This window comes from Podarcis filfolensis (genome assembly GCF_964270895.1).
Source record: "Podarcis filfolensis genome assembly, chromosome: 10".
NCBI classification, from domain to species: domain Eukaryota; kingdom Metazoa; phylum Chordata; class Lepidosauria; order Squamata; family Lacertidae; genus Podarcis; species Podarcis filfolensis.
The window spans coordinates 40,665,888-40,688,336 of NC_139612.1; the positions used below are offsets into that span (position 1 = coordinate 40,665,888).

Here is a 22,449-nt window from a genome sequence, read left to right on the forward strand (position 1 = left end):
CTTAAACTTTAAATTTTCCAGATAATTGAGCATGTACAGAGAGAAATTCTGTATAACAGTGTATAACAGCTTCATTTGTATTTCATGTAATTTCCTGCATTTGCTTCAACTGAGAATTTGGATTTAAATATATTTTTACGGAATTGACTGCTTTTAATTTTCTTTTCAAAATAAATTGCAATGGTAGATGGAAGAGTACCAGCGGGAAAGACTACTGATGAAATTTTTACATTGGCAAGAACTCTTTATTCCTGCATCAATACACCTGAAAAGGTATAGTAAAACTGAGGTTAAGTATGAACTACATGAAATTGGTGTGTTAAATTAATTTCTTGTGCAAAATATTTTTTATTTTTTATAAAAGACAATGGATGTCAGATTTAGAAAGCTACAACAATATTTTTAGTTTCATAACAACTAAGCAGAAATATAACACAGGAAAGGGCTGTAGTAGAACATGTGCTTTGCAAGCAGTTCGATCCTTGGCATGCTTAACTGGATTTACTGATGATCTCTTTTTTAAAAAAAATCATTTTTATTAACCGACCAATCAAATCAAATCAGATCACATCACATAAATTCCGAATTACAAAGCCGAATTTTAAATTTTTGTTGGGGGGACCCATATTTCAAGTTCCGAGGGGGGATTCCGATCATCTTCTTGCAGCTGCGTTAATATCCACAAATCTGTCCAAATAATGTTCGTAATTCTATCCAGTCTTATCTTGCTGTTTCCACATCTCATCTTGTTCGTATATTTTTCTTTTTTCCTTTATGATCTCTTCTCATAATCTCCTTAAGCAGGTAAGCACCAATTATAATCCTGTGTGAATTTTCCGTTCGTCCAATCCTCATATCAAGATGGTTTCTATATATCATCGCTTTCATAAATAACACCACTCTTTCCATCATTAATCTCGCAAATCTGTTGCTCTTAAGCCCCCCTGAGGAGGCTCACCCACAATATAAAAACAACTCTGTTCCTCCTCCCAGGCTTAAGTCTTCCGACAGAACTTGCCAAAATGTCGACGGTATTTTTTACTGCGTCATTCCAAAGCTCTTATACTTTCCGCAATCTTCTTAAAACATGCTTTGGTTAGAAAATTATCTCCACACAGCCTTAAATCCACAGCTTAAGTCATTTAAACGGCATTTCTGACTTGTGACTTGTGGGGGGGGGCGGGGATTCTTGGTTAATCACATAGAGAAAAGAAAGGAAAGTTTTTCCCCCTCCCCCATCCAGTCCTTGCCGAACATACCGAGCCTTGGTGTGTCTTCTCATGATTTATTCTTGTTCCTCCGACCCGTCTTGTTTATCAGAGATCTCTTCAGTTAGCAGTCTTTACTCCCCCTTCTTCCTTGAAATATGTGCATTCGCTTCCTCCTAATTTTTTCTTTTGAAGTTACTGCAGCTAGGGGCGCGGACCAGAGACAGCATCCAGGAGCGCCGAGATCCACAGGAGGGCTTTCTGCCTAGTGCCCCCACCCCCACAAATTTGGGGGTGGTATAGGGCACAGCAGGCAAGGGCAGTCCCCCCCAGGCTTGGGGGGGCAGGGAGGCTGTTTACTCCCATCACAGCCTCTTAATTACCTCGTGTGGGTCGGAGAGATGTTATTGTCAGCCATCTTCCGATGTGCCCCTAGTGGCCCCCCCTCTGGATGTACTGATGATCTCACTTGGTATAAGACAGTTTCCCGTGCAACACTTTAAGGAAACTTTCTAAAACAACAACAACACTATGTTGCAAACAGAAGCACAGGGTCATTCTGAAGTACTGAGATGTAATGGGAGCTTGTTAGAAAATAATGGCAGCTACCATACAAAATATAAAAAGAGAATTCCAGGCTTGTTCACAATACTGAGCCTCTTTACACGTTTGTGTGCTTGCACATATCTGTAGCATACCAACGAATGCGTGTTGGTCCATTCCTTTGCTCTTCAGCTCTGGCTGTCTGCCCCTTTGGTACCACCTACTTTTCCTTCCTTCTTTCTGTTGGGGAATTATGTCCCCTAAGGGTGGTTACCAAAAACATAATGACATTGCAACTATTTATTTCCAGGTCAGAGGATGAGATGGTGGCAGGAGCAGAAAGTGCTCCATCTTCTCCCTTTTTAAGCAGTTGGCTATGCGGTGCTTTGTTCACCAAGCAGGAGAAGTCTGAGGAGGAGGCAGTGACCCATTTGGCTTGCTGGGAGGGAAGAGGAGGAGATACTAGTGTTCAATCCTGCAAATGCATTCTTGGGTTTTTTAATTATTTTGTGACTTCACACCCTCAAAAGCCAGGTAGTTGAAATCTTTGAAAAATACCTTTTCCTCAGGTTCTCCTGCCAGACAGAGAAATGATGACAGATGCAACCATGTTTTTGTGGCAAAAGTGTAAAATTGCAATTCTGAGGATCCAAAATAGCGGAAGCTATTTCTTAAAGTCTCTTCATAAATACCAGACAGCCAAGGTAAACCTTTATCATAACTCATATTGATTAAGGTTAATTATGTATCACACATCCAGCTCCTGTGGTGTTGGTAATGACGCATGCTCATTAGTACTCTACCTGTTCAGTATAAATAGCTATACTCTTTACATGCAGGGCAGTTTCTATAAGAGAAATGAAAGGTCAGTTTGACTGGCACAGAAACTTGAAAACTAAGAGAGGAAAAGGTATAAGATGTGGAGGAGCTTCAACTTAGAGTTTTTGAAGCAACCAGTGGCCTGACAAGCAAAGGTTTGCTAGCAGCTTGAGAAGCAGGGACCCAGGAGAGTGTGACTGTTCCATGCCATTACTGATAGTTGAGTCCATCCCTCCATGCTGAGGAAAAGTCAGTGGTACTATGGCAGTCTCCTCTAGCTTGACAGTGATACTGTCCTCCATAGGCAGGTGGCTTTAAAGATGAGGTCCAGGGCATTGGATCTAGGTCTGAAGGGGAAATCAAGGACTCTGCACCTCACAGATGGGACAATTCATTGTGTTGTGACTCTGTCCTTCATTCTAGGAAATGCAGCCTCCCATATCCATGTCACACAGTTTCTCGCCACATTTCATTCACAATTTTTAAATAACTTTAAATAAAAATGTAAAACGGTTTAATATTTTTTCCTCCTTAGTGGGTCCACATACTTTATGTAATTAATGAAGTGATTCATGCCATTAATCTTGGAGATACTAATACTGTGGTAATGGCAGAAGTTGCATTACGGCTAACATCAGTGATGGAGACTATTGCAGACTTCACAATCAAATGTGGAACCGCATCAGGTATAGTCTTTATGAAAACATTGGTTGGTTATAGCTAGGAACATTCTGTTACTGGAGGCCTCAGCAGCAGGTGGTTCTGACCTAAGGGAAAGGTTAGATCTGGGCAAGCAGGACAAGGCAAGGCAAAGCAAAGCAAAGCAGGGCAAGGAGATGCGAGGATTTCAGGATTCACTGGCACTCCAGACAGCTCTCTCCAGAGCTTAGTTTAAAATCTTGAATGTTGTTTCAGCACTGAAGTTTTTTCAGTCCTCTAGGCTGCATTCTGCTATGGGCAGGCTCCTGCAGGTCACTTACCAGTAGTGGGTGTGGCCAGAGACAAAAGCAGCCAGGGCAACAAATGTGCCATTGTACAGTAGCTTACATTTGAGCCATGCAGAAGCTAGAAGTTCCTATACGTCAGTCTTTCCATCCTCCCTCCCGACAAGCAAGAGGTATTATTACAATTAAGGATACATTACAGCCAAGTAAAAGCACTTGTGGGGGACACGGAGCTGGGCTTTGCGGGAGCAGGGTGGCGTAGGAAAAACAGATGTAGCCTGAGGCCAGATATATCTGCACTCTGTCTATGAACTTGAGTCTCCCCTGCCCCCAGTTTAGACAATGCACAATTGCCACATAATGCAGTGAAGATTGAGCAGTCGTTCTTTGAAGCCTGAATGCTACCTTTTATTATTTTATTTTACTTTTATTTATATCCTACTTTTAAAACCAATTATCAAAGGGGTTTATAGGAAATAAAATGTGTCAATACTAAAACAGCACTAAAATATACGTAGAGCACAAAAATGCACTTGCGTTAAACTAACAACGGAAGCAACTGTGAAATTGCACCCTGAAACAAAAAGGGTTTTGGTAACCATCTTATGGGAAAGGAAGGAGCTTGTTAGATTTCCTGAAGGAGAAGATTCCTTAATACTCATCTGCTAAAGAGACAAAAGAGCAGGCTTCCTATGCTGACTTCAGGGCCCTTAAAATAACCTAGCCCTCTGTGAATTACATAGGAGCTCAGATATGTTTTGATCATGAACTACATTTGTAGAACTGTTCCTTTCCTCAAATAAGAGCTTTTACCCAAACTGTATAAAATACTTAATGACCTCTAAGCTATTCGCAACAATATTAAAAATAGATGGGAAAATGTTTTTCAAGAGAGTATAAGTGAATTTCAGTAAAAACTTGTATATCTAGACTCTAGAGGGACTGAATTATGCAGTTGATGTTATTGTTTAAGAAAATGCAGGCAAATGAATGTAGTGATGTTATTTTACATTAGCAGCGATAAAGATGATGTATGGAACTGTTCATGTGAGATGTTGGTAGTGTGGGGAGACTATAGTAGGAGTTAAAACACATATGGGGAACTTGTAAATGTGTAGTACTTTTTTGTAAGAACATAATAAAAGGAATTGAATAACAATTGTGATAGCATTGCCTGTGGATAATTAAGTTTTATTGTACAACAAATTTTAAGATAAGAGCTATAGAAAGCAAGTGTCTTAAGTAATCCGTAATGTTATTAGCCTCCCACATTTTGGTTGCAACACACTGAAATAAAATAAAAAAGTCCTTTGAGGGATAGAAATGGGTAAGAAAGATATAGGAAGTGGTTGGCATGCTGAAACATAAACATGTATGGGACCGATCAAATTGGAACAATTTTTTAAAAAGCATTTGCTTTTCTTTCTCAACTTTGAACTTGCCAGGAGCAAATAACTTTTATAACTACGTTTCTATCAGTGCTGTTCTAGACATGCCTACTCACAAGTAAGACCCATTGAGGTTAGCAGGTCTTAACTCCCAGGTAAATGAGTATAGGACTGAAGCCTAAATGTTATATGTGTAGAGAATTGCATATATTTTCTTTATCTCCAGGTGGCTAAACTGTGGCCCTCCAGATGTTTTTGGATTACAATCCAAATCATCCCTGACCATAGACTGTGTTGGCTGGGGCTGATTGGAGCTGGAGTCCAACAACATCTGGCGAGCCACAGGTTTGCTACCCCTGCTTTACATAAATGACGGTTTTTTTCTTTTCCTTTTTTCAAATTCGGTGCTTCTATGCAGGGCTTTAAAGGTTTATATCATACTGGTATTGCAGCAGTGTTGAGATTACCCTAGCAGAAAGTTTTGCCGGAATAACTCTGGTGCTACCCAGTATAATGTCCTCCATGTCGGCATATTTCAAGATGAGCTGGTGCTGGGGACTTGGCTGAGATTCTTAAGCAGTTGATTGCACTGTTCTTTCTTAAAAAATTTAATTTTAATGAGTTGGTTTGCCAACAGGCCTGGTGCCTGAAACCAGCTCCATGTAGAACACATCCTTGGGGATCTTGCCATCTTCCATTGTCTTCTGAAAGAGACGGATGCCAATGAGAATATTTTAGTGGGAAAACTATGGTTTCGAAATACAATATTTTCTGATACCTGATAAATGAAACTACAGAATAATTTAGGAAACATTTCTCTAGGACTGCAGTCTGTTTAGCATTAGCCTCTGTGAAAAGTGCTGTACATTACATTGACATTTGCATTGTATGACATTTATGTGCAGCTGCTGAGTTCTGGACAAAATATATTTAGCTACTTTGTCAATGCATGAGAAATATTTGCCATTGTAGAAACAAGGTAACAAACTAGAGGACTTCACTGCTGGAGTCTTTGGTTAATATATCTAGTACTGTGTCCCTTTCTAACTTGATTTCTCCGCCTCTTTAGTGCCAATAGAAAAAAATGATGCTGCATTGGTTTTGGAGTACTGTGTTGAAGATGTGCCTTCATTAATACAGGTATAGTATCCTTTTCTGCTAGACTAAGATATGCCACTGCTTAATATTCATAATTTTGAATGGAGGTAACAGGTAAGGAAAACCGATAGGAAAGTATGATATATATATACATACGTACATATATATATATATATATATATCTCAGGTTTTCTCCCAGGTACTCTCGGGTGAGTGTGGGAGCAGGGCATGAGTTTCTCCATCTTTACAAACTCACAGTTCCTTAATTTCATAGTATCAACACATCCTACATATGTGTTGCATTGACCTTTGCTGTATATATAGACCCACATTTAACCAGAACCAAATAATGTGGATAAAAGAAGCCAAAACTAGAAATAATGGTTAGCAAGTTGGGAATTGTTTGCATGATTGTTGGGGCAGGAATAATCTTGTGCATGCAATTTGAATAATCTTAGCAATTATCTACTAGCTTTTAGCTGGTGAGCAAATTGTTCATATGGACCCAAAAAGATTTCATTTTGCTTCTCTCCTTTTTATTTCTAGTTCTTAAATTTGTCTTGGAACCAACATCAGTAGCTTTCCAATTTTCATTTTTATTAATCTAATGTGTGGACTCCTTTTAGAAATCTCCATCAGAACAGTTGCATTTGGCTTATGAGTACCTGGACAGAGCAATTAATGCAATGAATCGAGCTCGCCTAATTACGCTTTTGCCTGATGGTACATCGGTGCTTGATAACTGCTGCAAAAAGGTATGAGCTTCAAGTAAGAAACTGATGTGAACCACAATGCTCAGATTTGCTTGGCCCATTGAGAGCACCCCCTTTCCCACTCTTTCTTTCCACTTTCTCATCCCATTTTCTTTCTCTCACCCCTAAACTGCTTAAGCATCTGATCTATATATCTCACATTTTTTCCACCAATTCTCTTAACAATTTTCAGTGGAGCTTTTTCATTCTACTGAAATTATTTCATCCATATTTTTTTTTTTACTTGTCCATCTGCAATGCCATATTTCTCATATCTTCCTCCTCTATGTGTCATTCTGGGGAAAATAATGGGAGCTTGACTGCTAAGAGGAAAGCTTTGCTGCCACTGTTGCCTGTGGCAGTGGCAAAATAGACAACACAAACATATATAACACTTCTCTCACACAGCACAAACATGCTTCTATCTCCCAAGTGCATCTCTTTCTCTCTCTCACACACATCCATAGGGATTTGTCTGGGTAGGGATTTTTTAATAACTTTCTAAATAACAGGGTGGGGATTTTTAAATAACTGATCCCCGCTCCATTGTTTCACCTATTCAAATGTCTCTTCAGGAGTTGTGTCAGAGTTGTATACAACCTAGCTTAATAGGGTAGAATTGAGTTTCTCACTATGACTATCATTCCATCCATGTAAGCCTTTCCACTTGCCAGGCAGAACAATCTCCCTCGTCCCCTCCTTGTGTGTACTGTTACAGTCAAACCTCAGTTCCCGAACACCTCCATTATCGTACATTTTGGCTCCTGAACGCCAAAACCCCAGAAGTAAATACTCCAGCTTTTGAACATTTTTTGGACCAGAACGTCCGACGCTGCTTCCGCTTGAGTGCAAGAAGCTCTTGCAACCAATCAGAAGCCACACTTCGGTTGTCGAACATTTCGGAAATCGAACGTTCTTCCGGAACAGATTATGTTCGACAACCGAGGTTTGACTGTATAAGGGGTCTCACCCTCCAAAGCAGATTTGGGGAAAGAGAGAGTAGAGAAGTCCTGTTGAACTAGGGAGAGCCATTGCATTGGCTTCCGTCAGAGCAGCAGGTTAGTTGATTCTGTCTCTAAATCTTTAACCAAACATTCAATAATTTGGCATGAGATATCTATTTCTGTAGGTGCAAATACAACTTTTGCACACTATAGGAAAATTAGAAGGCTCTCACATGTATTAACTGGATATGTGTGGATTGCGTGTGTCTCTGTGTGTAATGTTTATTTCCACGCTCTGTCCCATCTGTTCTTTATTTATTTGTGATTATTATTGCCCTTTGTGAGGGTTTTTTAATGGAACCCAAAAAAGCAATTTTTTAAGAATCGTCACCAGTAACACTGAGAAATACCCCCTAAAATGTTTAAAACTGAATTTTGTTTAATTCCTTTCTATCAGAATTGGAACAAATGGTCAGCATATGACATCAATGAAAAATCCGTAATAGGAAACAATTTTATTATGGATTTACACATTGAACTTATTCAGGCTCAGCATCGAGTAGCTGTTAAACTTCTTAACTTGCCACAAGGTAAGATTAAATAAAACTGACTGATGCCATGTTTTAGTAAAAGATTTTTGCGGAGGAAGACCAGTACAGCTTTATGGTAATAGGATGTAAAATATTGCCCATTGTATATATTTTTTAAAGCTCAGTGGTTTCCTGGCTATTTTGGTGGATGTGGATGACTGTTGTCCAATGTAGTACCTACACTGTATGTAAAATACATATTCAAAGTGCAGTGCTTATTTCTAAAAATAAGAGAATTTTCTACCCAGCTAGGTTATCTATTCCTCTTATAGTACATGTAACATGGTTGCAGAAGTGCCTTCTCAAAAGTGCATATGTATTAGTATTGATGAATACCATACCATTTTGTAAACACTATTTTTTTACATTAAATTTTCAAATAAATTTCATTACACTCCCTAGTATCCCAGCACTGGAGTGTTTATCTATTGTGTGGCTGGGAACTGGAGATTGATCTGTTGGTTTCCCAAGCCTGTGTCGCATGGCTCATTTGGGCTATGGCGTGACCCAGAAGTGAAAGCTGAGGCTGGTTTTCTCTGGCCCAAGGGTTGGAGAAGGATTTGTTGCCATATTGTGGGACATGATCGCCTTTGAAAGGAGATGAAGGCTGCCCAGTAGCGGGGAGAAGGGAGCTATTCAGCAAGCTGAAGCAATTCACCAATCAACAGATCCATCCTCTTGGGTTGGAAATGTCTGTCAAAAAGACTTGGAAGATTAGCTGCCACCAAGATAGAATACAGAGGGACCATTAGAAGCCTACTGCAGTAGTACTGCCCTTTAAAAAGCTAGGAGGGGCACCAGGGTCACAGGGAAAGAAATTGTACCACTTTGCTTGTTTCTACACCTTTCCTTCATCTTCTTGAGTTTTCCTGAGGGACAGTGGATGAAGCTGGGCTATTGAGCCAGATTACTTAATTTTAGTTTTGTTTTTGTTTTTTAAAAAAGCAAGACGACGCTCTCTCAGAATTACAGTACCATTTCATGAACCCCTGATTTAAATCTTTTAGTGTTAAGTATAAGTGAGTAAAAAAATCATTTGAAGATCGTTAGGAAGCATCCTAAGCATCCACTTTCAATACAAGGAAGGCATTCATTTTGCATTCTGTCTATCTTGTTCTTCCATGAGTAGCTTTTGAGTTTCGAGTTCTGTTATGCTGCAAGCATCTGGCACCCTCATTCTAAACCAGGAATAATCCAAATATTGGGCCTAAATAAACCTTTTCCATTCATCTCAGATTTGAAATTATTTCTGTGGGTACACAGGTGTTTCCAAAAACAAACTTGCAAACTGTGGATAATATACATGCATCTTGAGACATCTATATGCAAATGCGGTGGGGCCCACCTGTCCACTCAGGACTCCTGGTGCTTGCACTCAGGTGCAAAAAGGTGATATCCACACCATGTCTTGCAATGCTACACCTGCATCTTTTGAGTAGCAGCTGTATCTGCAGCAACTGTGTGTGCCGAGCAGTGTGTGAAGCCACCCAGGCTTCATAAAAGGAATGCATTTTTGCATACTTCAGTGTACACTCTAGTTTTATACAATCTGAAGAGTCAAATGAAACAAAACAGAAAAGTAATCCTAATGCCACGGTGGGATGATAAATACAGGACTCGTATAGAATCTAATGTATTACGTTGTTTTAAGCAAATGACATTGGATATAAACTAAAGCTTACTTCTTTGTAGGCATTCAGATGGGTGGTAAAAATATCAAATCAAAGGCCACTGCAAAGAATTTACACCAGTTCAAACATTTAACAGGTAATGTACATTAATATGTACTTGTAAAATTAGATTATGGAAACACTGCGCTTTGCCTGATTTACTATTTTACTTTAAACAATTGCTTCACAGAACAAGATGTCACAAATAAAATAAAGAAGAATAAATTGTCCAGAGCTCTCTATTTGATGCAGAAGGCTACACTGATTCCAGTAGGGGCAGCCAGTTCTTCCCCAAAACAGCTGCTTGAGGTAATATAAATTACCTTGCAATTAACGGAAGTCCCATTATTATGCATCCTTATATTAGTTTGCTGTTGGCATAATTGTATGTTGAAGACTCTGAGGAAAGCGTTGGCAATATAAATGTTAAAATTAACAATAGCAGCAAACCTGGCAGGTCTTTTTCTTTTTTTAAAATGTGAGTTTTTAGGAAATCACTTCTCAAAATCATACATCTAAGTGTAATTCTATTTCTATTAAGCATTAACAATGATTCAGGTAAGGTAAAGGTAAAGGGACCCTTGACCATTAGGTCCAGTCGTGGACGACTCGGGGGTTGCGGCACTCATCTCGCTTTATTGGCCGAGGGAGCCGGTGTACAGCTTCCAGGTCATGTGGCCAGCACGACTAAGCCACTTCTGGCGAACCAGAGCAGCTCACGGAAACGCCATTTACCTTCCCGCCGGAGCGGTACCTATTTATCTACTTGCACTTCGTGCTTTCGAACTGCTAGGTTGGCAGGAGCAGGGACCGAGCAGCAGGTGCTCACCCCGCCGTGGGGATTCAAACCGGGGGTCAGGAACCTCTTTCAGTCTGGAGGCTGTATTCCTGTTTGGGAAACCTTCCAGGGACATGGGTAGAAGAATGTACAGCAGGCTATATTCTAACCACACAAAAATAAGAGGTTTCACCTTACCAGCCCACCAACTCACCCTCCATCAGGCAATCAGTAAGCATTATCACAGGTCAAGGACACATTCCTACCAGGCATTTCTTCCCTGGAATCCACTTTTGGGTTTATAAACAACAAGACAAATAACAGTTGGAGGTCTATTACATCATGCTGTTTTCAGTTCCAGATAATAAATTTATTTACATATAAATGTATAGAAATATTACTTTAGTGAAGAGTTTGGTTAAGATTCTCATGTACTGTACTTGGAACCTATGGGAATATTAACATTCCTACTGGAATGGTTCTTCTCCATTGGGCACCCCCAAGTGAGAACTGTTCCTCCTGTTGCTTGAGGCATGAAAGTGTCATCGGTCCAACAGACCCTCACCCTGGAGTGATAGTTCTCACCCCAACTCTGATAGCTCATTATTATTTCTTTAAATAGAGAACTAAATCAGGGGTTGTATCTAGCGGAAGACTGTCCAATGAATTTGTGATAGACCACTTAAATTTCCTAGGTCCAAGTATAAGGGTTTGTTTAGGCCACTGCTCTTCATTTCAGTTCTGTCTCAGCCCTGATCTTGATGCATTTTCCATATATGTGTACTTTCTGTTCCCAGAGCTATAGCTACAAACCCTGTAGTGCAAATTCATAACTAGGGTGGGAAATGATGATAAAAGAGGAGGGGTAGGACACAGTCTGGAAAGAGGGGCAATGGCAGAGACCTCTGTAATGAAATTTTGGTAAACAAGGAACAAACTTTAATAACAAACCAGAAACAGTGATAGATCACTGGGTGGGGTACAGAATGTGTCCGCTCTTTGCATAAATGTCACATAAATCGTGTGTCCAGGCACGCACTAAAAATGTTGTATTCCTGACTGTTGTTATTCTCTGCCCTATGAATCAGCTGTTCTTTATATTTATTCTTTCTGTTTGCGTCTGAAATACAGTATATGTAAGCCAAATAACATTCTTGAGCCTTTTTAAATCTTAGGAAGCACTTACTCTAATACAGAAAGCAGAAGCTGAACAAAATGCAATACGTTCTGCTTTCTTGCAACCTGCAAGTAGCGCGAAAAGCAAAGTTCCACCTCCTCCTATATTGCTGTCCAGATCACACAATTCCATGGCTTTTAAACCAGCACCATTTGCTTCAGATGTTAAGGTAATACCTCTTAGCACACTGACACCCACATATATACACTAAACAACATTGGGCCAGTTTGTTGTGCCATGAATATGGCCAAGGGTTGAATGTGTCCAACTCTATGGGCAAGTGGAATGGAATCTGCTCATGCAATGGGACTTCACCTTCTCCTCCTCCCTACAGTTCCCCATCTGCCATCAAAATCTACCATGAATGGTTGCTTCAGAGTGATTTGGGGACTGGAGGAGGGAAAAGAACATGAAGTCCCGTTGTGCAAGTAAAAGTCTGCTCATGCCATGTTGGACTCTGACTCATGGATGGTATCCATCACAGTAGTTCTAGTACTACAAGGATTTCATATGCACAACAGAACTCCCTCCCTCTTTTCTCACCATGTGCCCCCCCCTGCTCTGGAGGGTTTGGGGAAACTCCGTAACAGATTTAGGAGGAGTGCAGGGAGAGGAAAGTGGGGGCAAAGGTGGAGTTCCATTTCTAGCAGAAGTACTTGAATACAGTGGTACCTCGGGTTACATACGCTTCAGATTACATACGCTTCAGGTTGCAGACTCCGCTAACCCAGAAATAGTGCTTCAGGTTAAGAACTTTGCTTCAGGATGAGAACAGAAATTGTTCTCCGGCAGCGCGGCAGCAGCAGGAGGCCCCATTAGCTAAAGTGGTGCTTCAGGTTAAGAACAGTTTCAGGTTAAGTACGGACCTCTGGAACAAATTAAGTACTTAACCCAAGGTACCACTGTACTGCCATAGTCAATGGGATACACATACTTTTTACACAGAATTATATTTTGCTTGATTATAAGGAATGTGAGTACCTTTTCCCACTTCTTTTTAAATATAATTTTATGTTCAGTTTTCATGGAAGGTGTTCATCCATGACAAATCTTAATGTAATTCACTGACAAATCTTAAATGTAAAGTATTTTATGCACGTATTTAAGTATCAACAGAAAGATAAAATTGTGCTCTGGGTATATCCTGCTAAGGTGCAGTTGTTTCTGCACAATGCTTTATGCAAATACAGAGCATTCATCACTAGGTGGCACAATATAGTCACATTTATCCTTTTTGATAAAGTTTTTTAAAAAGGTTTTTAAAATTGTAGATAGTAAACCAGACAATTCATCACTCTAGAACCACATTTTAGAAAATTAATTCATGATTATATTGTTTGACATTCTGAGTTCCATTAAAATACATAAAATATTTAGACAGAAAGTCAATACTGCTCAGTACGTGAACTATAACATACCTGTTTGAATCGAAAATGATCGAGTATTTCATTGAAATTGCTATATTTTGTTTTACAAGTAGCACTATGTTGTATGTCTCACATATTTTAGTTCTGTGGGCTTCTATGACTTCAGTATTTGAAGAAGCCAGTATTTAAGTGTACAGTATATTGTATCAGCACCTGTATGTTGCAGAATTTGTTTCCTAGGGAGGTAACAAATATAATTCAGTGCTTTTTAGAAGGGATTTTCACTAGTGGGGAATGAACTCAGAAGGGCACTTTTAGCCAGTCAAAAGGGGACTTTAAATCATTCATAAACTACAAATTATATAATAAAATACAGTGGCTATATTATTGTTTTAACATTAAATGCAATTTAGGGTGCTTTCAGATAGGGGTTTAATATTGTTCAGATCTGACAAATGGGTGGTTTGCAGCAAGTTCATTTTTTAAATCTTATTGAAATAATCGAAGAAAGAGCAAATGCAGAGTGGTGGTGGGAAATCAAGTCAGTGTTTTGATGTCAGTGATGTCATGTGAAAACTCAAAATTTGGGTGCACGAGGAACACTTATTCTACAATAAACACCTGTCAGGGAGCACCCCTAAGAAATTTAACATGTACATTTAACAACCAACTTAATTTAAAGTAATTATTCACAGGTAGCTGCAGGGGGAAGGAGGGAATGGGAAATTTTCTTTTTGTGAACATTGCAAAATTAAATAGCACTATAATTAGAATCCCATAGTGATTTGGAAAAAAAATTCCCAGCAACATACTGTTTAACTGCCAGGTATTATAGAGCAATCCTAAACATTTTTACTTTGATGTTCTACTGATGTACATATTACAACTCTCATTTTCTTTTTAAAGATTGCATGGTACTGTATTTTTGGACGTGTAGCAGAAGGATGTAACCCAAAAGTCCGGTTAAATAACTACAGCCTTAAGAACACAGCAGAAGTGGTAAGGTCTTCTATAATTGTGGTCCTCTGTGAGTTTGTCTGCCTGACTACTTCTGAACTGCATTGCTGGTGCAGGCAAGAGTGGTAATGCTGAACGTAGTGGAAGAAGAACATACAGTGGTACCTCAGGTTACATACGCTTCAGGTTACATACGCTTCAGGTTACAGACTCCGCTAACCCAGAAATATTACCTTGGGTTAAGAACTTTGCTTCAGGATGAGAACAGAAATCGTGCTCCGGCGGCACGGCAGCAGCGGGAGGCCCCATTAGCTAAAGTGGTGCTTCAGGTTAAGAACAGTTTCAGGTTAAGAACAGACCTCCTGAACGAATGAAGTTCTTAACCCGAGGTACCACTGTATGCTTTTGAGTATTTGTAGCATCAGCAGCTAGTATTCTAATCTACTGAGAAATGAAAATGGAATTTGGCATATTTCATGAGGTGTGGCAAGCATCAGTAATTATGTCGGTTGAGTAATACAAACTGACTTCAGCTTCGTAGATGAGGACTAATTCATTCTTTTTTTAAAAAAAAAAATACCTTTTATTATTAAAACTTGAAAAGGCCAAGAATGAATAAATTGTAATATGATACACCAAACATACTTGGGGGCGGGGGGATGACAGAAACAGTCACCAGAATGGCTTTGTGGCAACCAAGGTAAGTTCAAGGCAGAGAGGGAGGCATACGGTGGTAAATGAAGAGGAGGAATTTCTGTTTCTTAAGCAAGGAAGGTTGAAGGAAGCAAGGTTTGGACAAAGGTCATATGTCATAGATACTGCCGAATAAGTCACGCTTCCCTGGGATAAGTGGCTTCATATGTTGTTTGTTTATGTGCATCACGAAAGTCCCCAAAGCGGCAGCAAAGTCTATTGGTCTAGAAGTGTCCTTCAAGTTCACATTAATAACAGAAACATCATTCCACCTCTGTGTACAACTAGTCTGATTGCAACTAAAATGAAAATTACCAAAGATTTTAAAGGGTGGTCAGCATTAATTCCTGAGAAAATATGAAGACGACACAATTTGAGGTTTAGGACCAGTAAACTGCCAATAATTGCTCTCATTTTCTTAATAATTTGTGCCCAGAAAGTAGCCGCATGGTGACAAACCTTACACGATGTGTCAACATGTGCCTATAGCACCACAAACCCCTCCAACAAGTTTGATAATTCATATTTTTAATATGTGCTAGTATCACAGGTGTATAGTACCACATACGGACTGTTTTAGGGAATTCTCTTAAATATGGGCTGATACAGAGGAAAGTGTCTTAGTGTGGCAGATTTTACTCTAAATGCGTCACGCCAGGGTCTCTCCCAAATCTGCTTCCTACACTAAGCATAAACTGTAAAAAGAGGCCAGTAGCATTGACTTTAAATAAGGCACTACCCCCTCCCTGTATAATTATAACAAAGAAAAAATAAATTCTAAGGGGGCAGCAGGACTGTCTTACAGCAGCCAGGGTGGAAGGTGGTGGACTTTTTTTTTAGTCCAGATGGGGGGCTAAAATTAGGCTCCTGTCAGGGTGAACTAGGATTTGAATCCAGTGGATCTGTGTCTGGATCTGGTCCATTCCTGCCTCTCACCTATTTTGAGGCCCTAAGCTTGCTACCATTGATAGGAACACTGCTAGTGGTAGCTTCTCAAACACCTTCACTTTCAGAGGAGGACTCTTTTGTGGCCTCTTTTGTGTTACATATGCTTCAGGTTACAGACTCCGCTAACCCAGAAATAGTGCTTCAGGTTAAGAACTTTGCTTTAGGATGAGAACAGAAATCGTGCTCCGGCGGCATGGCAGCAGCAGGAGGCCCCATTAGCTAAAGTGGTGCTTCAGGTTAAGAACAGTTTCAGGTTAAGTACGGACCTCCGGAACGAATTAAGTACTTAACCCGAGGTACCACTGTATATAACAGGCATCTTCTTTTCATGCTTTGAACTTCGTTCTTTGAAGTTTAAAGCATGATATGACTGATAGGTGAACTTTTTCTGATTTCTGTTGTGGTGTAAAAGACCTGAGAATAGCAATGTTTTCTGAACCCCTGGCCTACCTGGTCCAAAGTCCAAAGGTCAGGAAATGCAGTCCAGGGTCAATCCAAGCAGCCAAGTCTGAAGTCCAGTGATCAGAATGCAGTCCAGAGTCAAACCTGAAGCACAGCCCCATAGAGGCCCAGGAGCATCCAAGCCAAGGTCCATCAACATGGGCAGTTGAACAGACACTTCACCTCCGTTCTCCTTCCTGAATGCTGATTGCAGCATCTGGCCTTGATGAGCCACATGGCCCTCACATATTCTGCCTTCTCCAGCTGAGGAATCACACACTTCCAGAGCTAGTGAGCCGCACTTGGCCAGCTAGGGAGCTTGGCCGTCTGCCCTTGCCTGCCTCAGCCTCCTAGAGCGCCCCTCCTGCCCCTCCCTACGCCTCAGAGCCCACTGTGTTCATGGAGTCAGGGGCCTCTCTGGTGATGGGTCCTGCTGCTCTGGTTGACGTGCATTGACCACCATCCCCTCACCATCCTCCATCACCCCATGAGTTCTTCCTTCCCCATCCCTTGCTTGCCTCGGTGTGCCCTAGTCTTGGCTACACCCCTCACCATGATCCTCTTCCTCCTCCCCGTCATCCTGCCAGTTCATGACACAGTGAGGAAATTAGCAAATATCCCGTAGAAAAGCAAATGAAGGGGGGCTGTCACTTAGAAATCATCCAGGTTTTAGTGGCATTTTTAGTCTTGGTAATATCAAAGTTCTTTTGTTACAATGTGTAAATCGCACACATCTTTTTAGGGGATTTATGACAAGCTTTTAAAGCCCACCTCCCATAACTGTGCCAAACTGTATGGTACCAAAGTTGCTGCTATCATTGTTTATACTGCTGTCCATTACCATAGTGCTATTTCTTTTTTTACCTCAATGAAGTTATTCTTTATTTTAAGGTACCATTTGATGAAACTTGCATCTTGGAAGTAGAAGACTTAGAGCCCAACCAGAGTTATATATTTGCAGTTGCGGCATACGACTCAGATGGAAATCTTATCAGTGATAGCATTGGAGAAACAACTAAGCCAATTCTTGCATACCCTCCTCTTTCTGCTGCTGCTGTCCGAGCATACCTGATTCAGGTAGAATATATTAATGAAGCAATTCATATTTGGTTGTGGGTTTTTTTAACCATCCTTTTCCTTTTCCTTTAGAATATTGCTATCATCTCATCTCTCTCCTTGCTATTTTGGGAATAAAAACAGTAACTATTGATACGTAATAGCACACAAAACATTCACACACCCCTTGGGGCATTAAAAGAAAACTAAGAAATCCTGCAGACACAATCTCCCCATTCTCTTGTGTTCTCAATAATTTCCTACTCAATAATGGTGATAGCTATGGACATGTGAAAGATAAGTTTCTTAAAGCTTATATTGGGGTCTGTTGAGGTTTGCTTTTCTTGTCCGCACAAGTTGTTCTTGAATAAGTGCTCTTTTGTACAAAAAAAGGAAATGGGGGATGTTTATTGACAATGTCCCTGTGAACACGACATTCACTGCCAGTCACTGGCTAAGATCACACATTAGATTTGTAGTACTTAGCTGAGATAAGGCAAGATGATTTGAGTAAACAAGAAATAGACTGCCCAAACTAAAGATGGATTTTGTGCTCGTTTCCAAAATGAATTGCAGTCTTTGAACTTTAATATTGATTGCTCATAAACACTTGGTGTGGTTCTCTGAACATTCAGAAATGCTAGACATATGCAATTCTGCCCTTGTACAATTGCTGCCCTGGCCCTTTCCTTCTAAGGACAAAAAGGGCTTTATTTGGAGAAGAGGACTAGGTAGCAGATGAAGGAAGGCTCCAGAGATTTTGGGAGAAGTCTATCTGACCTCCAAGGGAAGCTCTGAAGCTGCTACAAATAGGTGAAGAAGGGAAGTGCCAGGATGTGGGGGAAGAAGGTTGGGGAAATCTGGTTTTACACTTCTAACTGGAATATCAGAGTTCTTTACTGGCATGCAGTTGTCCAAATTCCACAGATAATGAAACCTCTAGGTTTGAGATTCTATGCCCACTTGTATATATGCGTAGGTGTGAAAATAAAATTTTGCTTCTTAGTTCTTAGGTTCTTTTGGAGTTCCAGGCTATACCTGTATTGGAGGGCACTATTATTTTCTTAAAGCAGTTGTGGGGAATGTTCATCCCATACATCTAATTTGGCCTGCCAGGCTTTCTCATTTTACCCTTGAGACTTTTGGCCAAGTCATGCGTGCATACTTTACACTGGGCACCATACATGACATCAGGTGTGGGGCAAGTAAAGAAGAGGATTTGTGTCCATGCTGACCATTTGCAAAGTGCTGTGCACAGCGGTTTGCAAGTCTCAATGATCAGCTGGTCATCAGGTCTTGCAAAGTTCATTGTGCCTGCAAAAATGCATCACCAGACATCTTTGTGAACATCAGGTGACTGACAGACAGGCAGGCGGCCTTACCCACTCATCAAACTTGGCCCATGTGGGTGGGGGAGGTAAGGATCTGGCAACTGGCCAGCTCCAGGACCGCCACTCCCTTAAAATTATTATATTACATTTTCTCAGCAGAGATTTTTCATTGTGGAGGAAGAAAAAGGATGTTTAAATGAATTTTTGTATGTGCAGAAACCACTATGCATATTATGTGCATTTTGCTCAGACAAAGTTGTTAAATCATTTTCAGACTGAGTGTACATTTACTCTAAGATTTCATGCCTTTTGCTTGCCTTTATTTTTTTGTTTTTTGATGGGGGGCGAGTCTTGTGTGAGCAAACTGGATGAAACCTGCTGCAGGGAAAAACTGCTGAATGTTCCAGTTGCAAACACAGAACTCATAAAGAATCCTCAGCCATATGTTTGAGGTTTTAGACCAGGAAGTCGACAAGGCTTGCCAGCCATGGGCCAAATCACTCCCACGGAGATTGTCCGTGGGGCGGGCTGGCGCAGCGTGACGCCAGAAATTGTTTCTGTGCATGCCCAGATGCCAAAAATCGCACCTGCGCAGAAGCGATTTTTGGCATTTGGGCATGCGCAGAAGCAATTTGTGGTATCTGCGTGTGTGCAGGTGCGATTTCCAGCGCCGCTTGGCGAGTCCCTGCGTCACGCTGTGCACAGGGACTCGCCAAGTGGGCGGCTCGGTTTGGGGGTGGCTCATGAGCTGGAAAAACAGTCTTCGTGGGCCGCATTCGGCCCATGGGCCGCACGTTGCTGACCCCTGTCTTAGACCATATACCAGTATTTCTTTTCATGAAATGATGTATTCATCAAACCTTCAGGTCTCCTGAACACAAAGATCGTAAAGGATCCACCTGCCAAGCTTCTACATCCCTTGTAACACATCTTATTCTGATCCTCCTCCTTTTCATTTTCTACATTCAGTTGTACGATCCACCCCGATCCCACCCCTGATTCCTACAGACCCAACTCGAGTTCTTTGACTCACAACTCTCTGGGATTTCTGGCCTCACTTACTTTGCCACAAGCCCAGTCCTTCCTTTCAGCAGCATCCATACAGTGATGTACTCACTAAGGGATCAGTAAGACATGCAAAATGGTGTGTGCTCTCCCTGTTGCTGCTTTATTCTACTTTGGAAGTCCACCTTCTGTTCTGAAGAATGTTGCTTTCATTTACATGTAGCCTGAAAATTAATGATAGCTTTTACTAATAAATTTAACAGCTTTAGTACTCATTGATGTTACTTCAAATATTAATAGAAGAGGTATATGAAAAAATGTTCTGTTATATAAATATTTTATTGAGCTTTGGTTTTTAGTTTATATCAATACAAAAAATGCAACTTTAACAACAAAGAAGCAAACTAAAACAAAAATGAGAGAAGAAAGGGAGAAAAGTATGTGTTACTGCTCATAGGCTTTGCTCATTTTATTATTTCCCCTTAGTCTGCTTTTCAGGTTGAAAACTATGCATTATCTAAGAAGGCATTTCTACCGCTCTGGGACTATTTTGTCTTCGAACCTCTTATTCCTGATGTCACAGTTATTTCTGTAAGCAGCACTCTGATTGTACCTCAGAACAGGTAATCAGCAAAACTTGTTTTCAGATTATATTAATGGGCCTATATATTTTTTAAAATAGAGAAGCTGTCTACAAGCTGTTTATCCATCTTCCTGATTCTTGCTGCTAGAAGGTGATAGGATATAGAGGATGTGCTTGATACACACCCCTGCAACTGCCTTCACTTGTTTGAGGCTGCCTACCCCAAACACATCCAGGAGTTCACACTCTTGCCCCCATGTACCCCGCATGGTTCCCCTGCTGGAGTCAGCCTACTGAATGGTGGTGACTCATGGCTCCCCTTTTACCTGCCTTGACCCAGCTAGCTAGCTAGCAGCCAGTGGGAGCTGGGACCAGGTGCATTCCCAAGGTGATGATAGGCTGTGGGAGGGAGCAGGGCTGGAGAATACAGTGGTACCTCGGGTTACAGACGCTTCAGGTTACAGACACTTCAGGTTACAGACTCCGCTAACCCAGAAATAGTACCTCAGGTTAAGCACTTTGCTTCAGGATGAGAACAGAAATCGCGCGCCGGCAGCAGCGGGAGGCCCCATTAGCTAAAATGGTGCTTCAGGTTAAGAACAGTTTCAGGTTAAGAACGGACCTCCGGAACAAATTAAGTACTTAACCCAAGGTACCACTGTACTTCGGTTTACAAATGGCTTACCATAACTAGTTGAGCCTTTTAGTGTAAAGTATCACAGCTAGTTTATCTCTTATTTATCTTCATTGCTATGCCATGTTAATTCACATATTTTATGTGCTTTGCTTTTTATGTATTTTGTAGATTAATTCCTGAAGCTCTATCTCGGGCATCACCAAACCTTCTATACTTGTTCATCAGGAGCATTTTTATCATCAATGACATCACAGTGGTTGAAGGAAATCTCTTCTGTGATTCTGTTTGTTTCAACGATCTAAGATACAGTAGACAAGTACGCGCGGTGTCACATTAATGCTGTGTCCTTGAGACTGACTTCGTTCTTTTTATGTGTCAAGTTTTAACAATCGCTTCCCTATGCAAATTTAGGGTTGAGCTGAATTTTCACACGTGTCTGCTTTCACATTAATAGTTGCCTTTTAAAATAATAGGACTTTTGTTGTAACAAAAGCTGCTTCTTTACACGTCTCAGTCAATTACTTGCCTCCGCCCTTCTGTCCAGCCCTTGTATTCTAGGCCTGGCATTCCTTGTGTTCCAGCTCTGCTTCCAACTTGTGATGTTCTACCAAATCATTTCTTAAGTCTGTTCTTGTTATTTGACCTGTAAGAAATTGATATTTTGGTAGTGGTTTGCCCTGCTAGCTCATGGCCATTATATGAGGCAGAGCAGTAGGGAATGGAGGGAAGGGTGTGAAATGCGAGGCTTTTTGGTGAATTACGCATAAGAAAGCTACTGAACTGTATGCTTCTTCTCACAAGACCAGATTTAGACCAGATCTAGTACCAGTGTACTAGCAACAAAAGCAATATTGTGGTTTCTAGAGTTATATTATCTACCATTGCTTTAAATAATAGCAGCAGGGTCAGAAGCTAAACTAGTAGCACTGTATTTCCACCAAACAGATGGTAGACATGTTATTAAAATTTTCTTGGGTACACAACTAACTTTGCTTTCATTTGCAGATGTGATAAAAATTGTCTCTAAACAATTACCATATGACAAAAAAAATACCCTTTTCTGGATTTTATGAAGAATGCCACATTTATAGTTAGGCTTATCAGAAATACCTGAAAATTAGAGATTCTGTACCATTTGCTGTACTTCTGATATTTGAAAAAAATGTTATTATCATGTGATCTGTGACGTAAATGTATAAATGAAAATATTTTTTCTCTCAGGTTGCTAGAATAGCTGAATGTGGGCGAATGCTAGTGGCACTTGAACTCAGCAACTGGTTAAATGATGTAAATTATGCACTACAGTCGGTTGTTCATTGTTATGGTCTTTTAGCTCCCCTGATCTATCACAGGATTCCTTCAAAACCAGTCATTCAGGTAAAAGGACTTTATAAATATTAGGCTGCATAATGTTCATCTTAACATACCCACAGTAGTTTTGTTCAGGCATTGATTAAAAACCCATTTGTTCCTGCAGGCCTTCAGAACATATTTAAAATGATGATATTTATTACCATTTT

General features: G+C 40.5%; 1 protein-coding gene across 2 annotated transcripts in view; it reads left to right on the forward strand.

Annotated features, from left to right (window-relative positions):
- CFAP54 (cilia and flagella associated protein 54) overlaps positions 1-22,449 on the forward strand; it is a 115,319-nt gene that overhangs the window by 21,535 nt on the left and 71,335 nt on the right. For both annotated transcript variants that reach the window (XM_083573386.1, XM_083573387.1), the window contains exons 13-26: positions 188-273; positions 2,321-2,455; positions 3,106-3,256; positions 5,972-6,042; positions 6,627-6,755; positions 8,154-8,286; positions 9,979-10,053; positions 10,147-10,265; positions 11,910-12,080; positions 14,185-14,277; positions 17,209-17,394; positions 20,196-20,332; positions 21,098-21,245; positions 22,151-22,306. In XM_083573386.1, the coding sequence (XP_083429512.1) occupies positions 188-273; positions 2,321-2,455; positions 3,106-3,256; positions 5,972-6,042; positions 6,627-6,755; positions 8,154-8,286; positions 9,979-10,053; positions 10,147-10,265; positions 11,910-12,080; positions 14,185-14,277; positions 17,209-17,394; positions 20,196-20,332; positions 21,098-21,245; positions 22,151-22,306 (1,790 nt within the window). The remainder of the gene's footprint in view (positions 1-187; positions 274-2,320; positions 2,456-3,105; positions 3,257-5,971; positions 6,043-6,626; positions 6,756-8,153; positions 8,287-9,978; positions 10,054-10,146; positions 10,266-11,909; positions 12,081-14,184; positions 14,278-17,208; positions 17,395-20,195; positions 20,333-21,097; positions 21,246-22,150; positions 22,307-22,449) is intronic.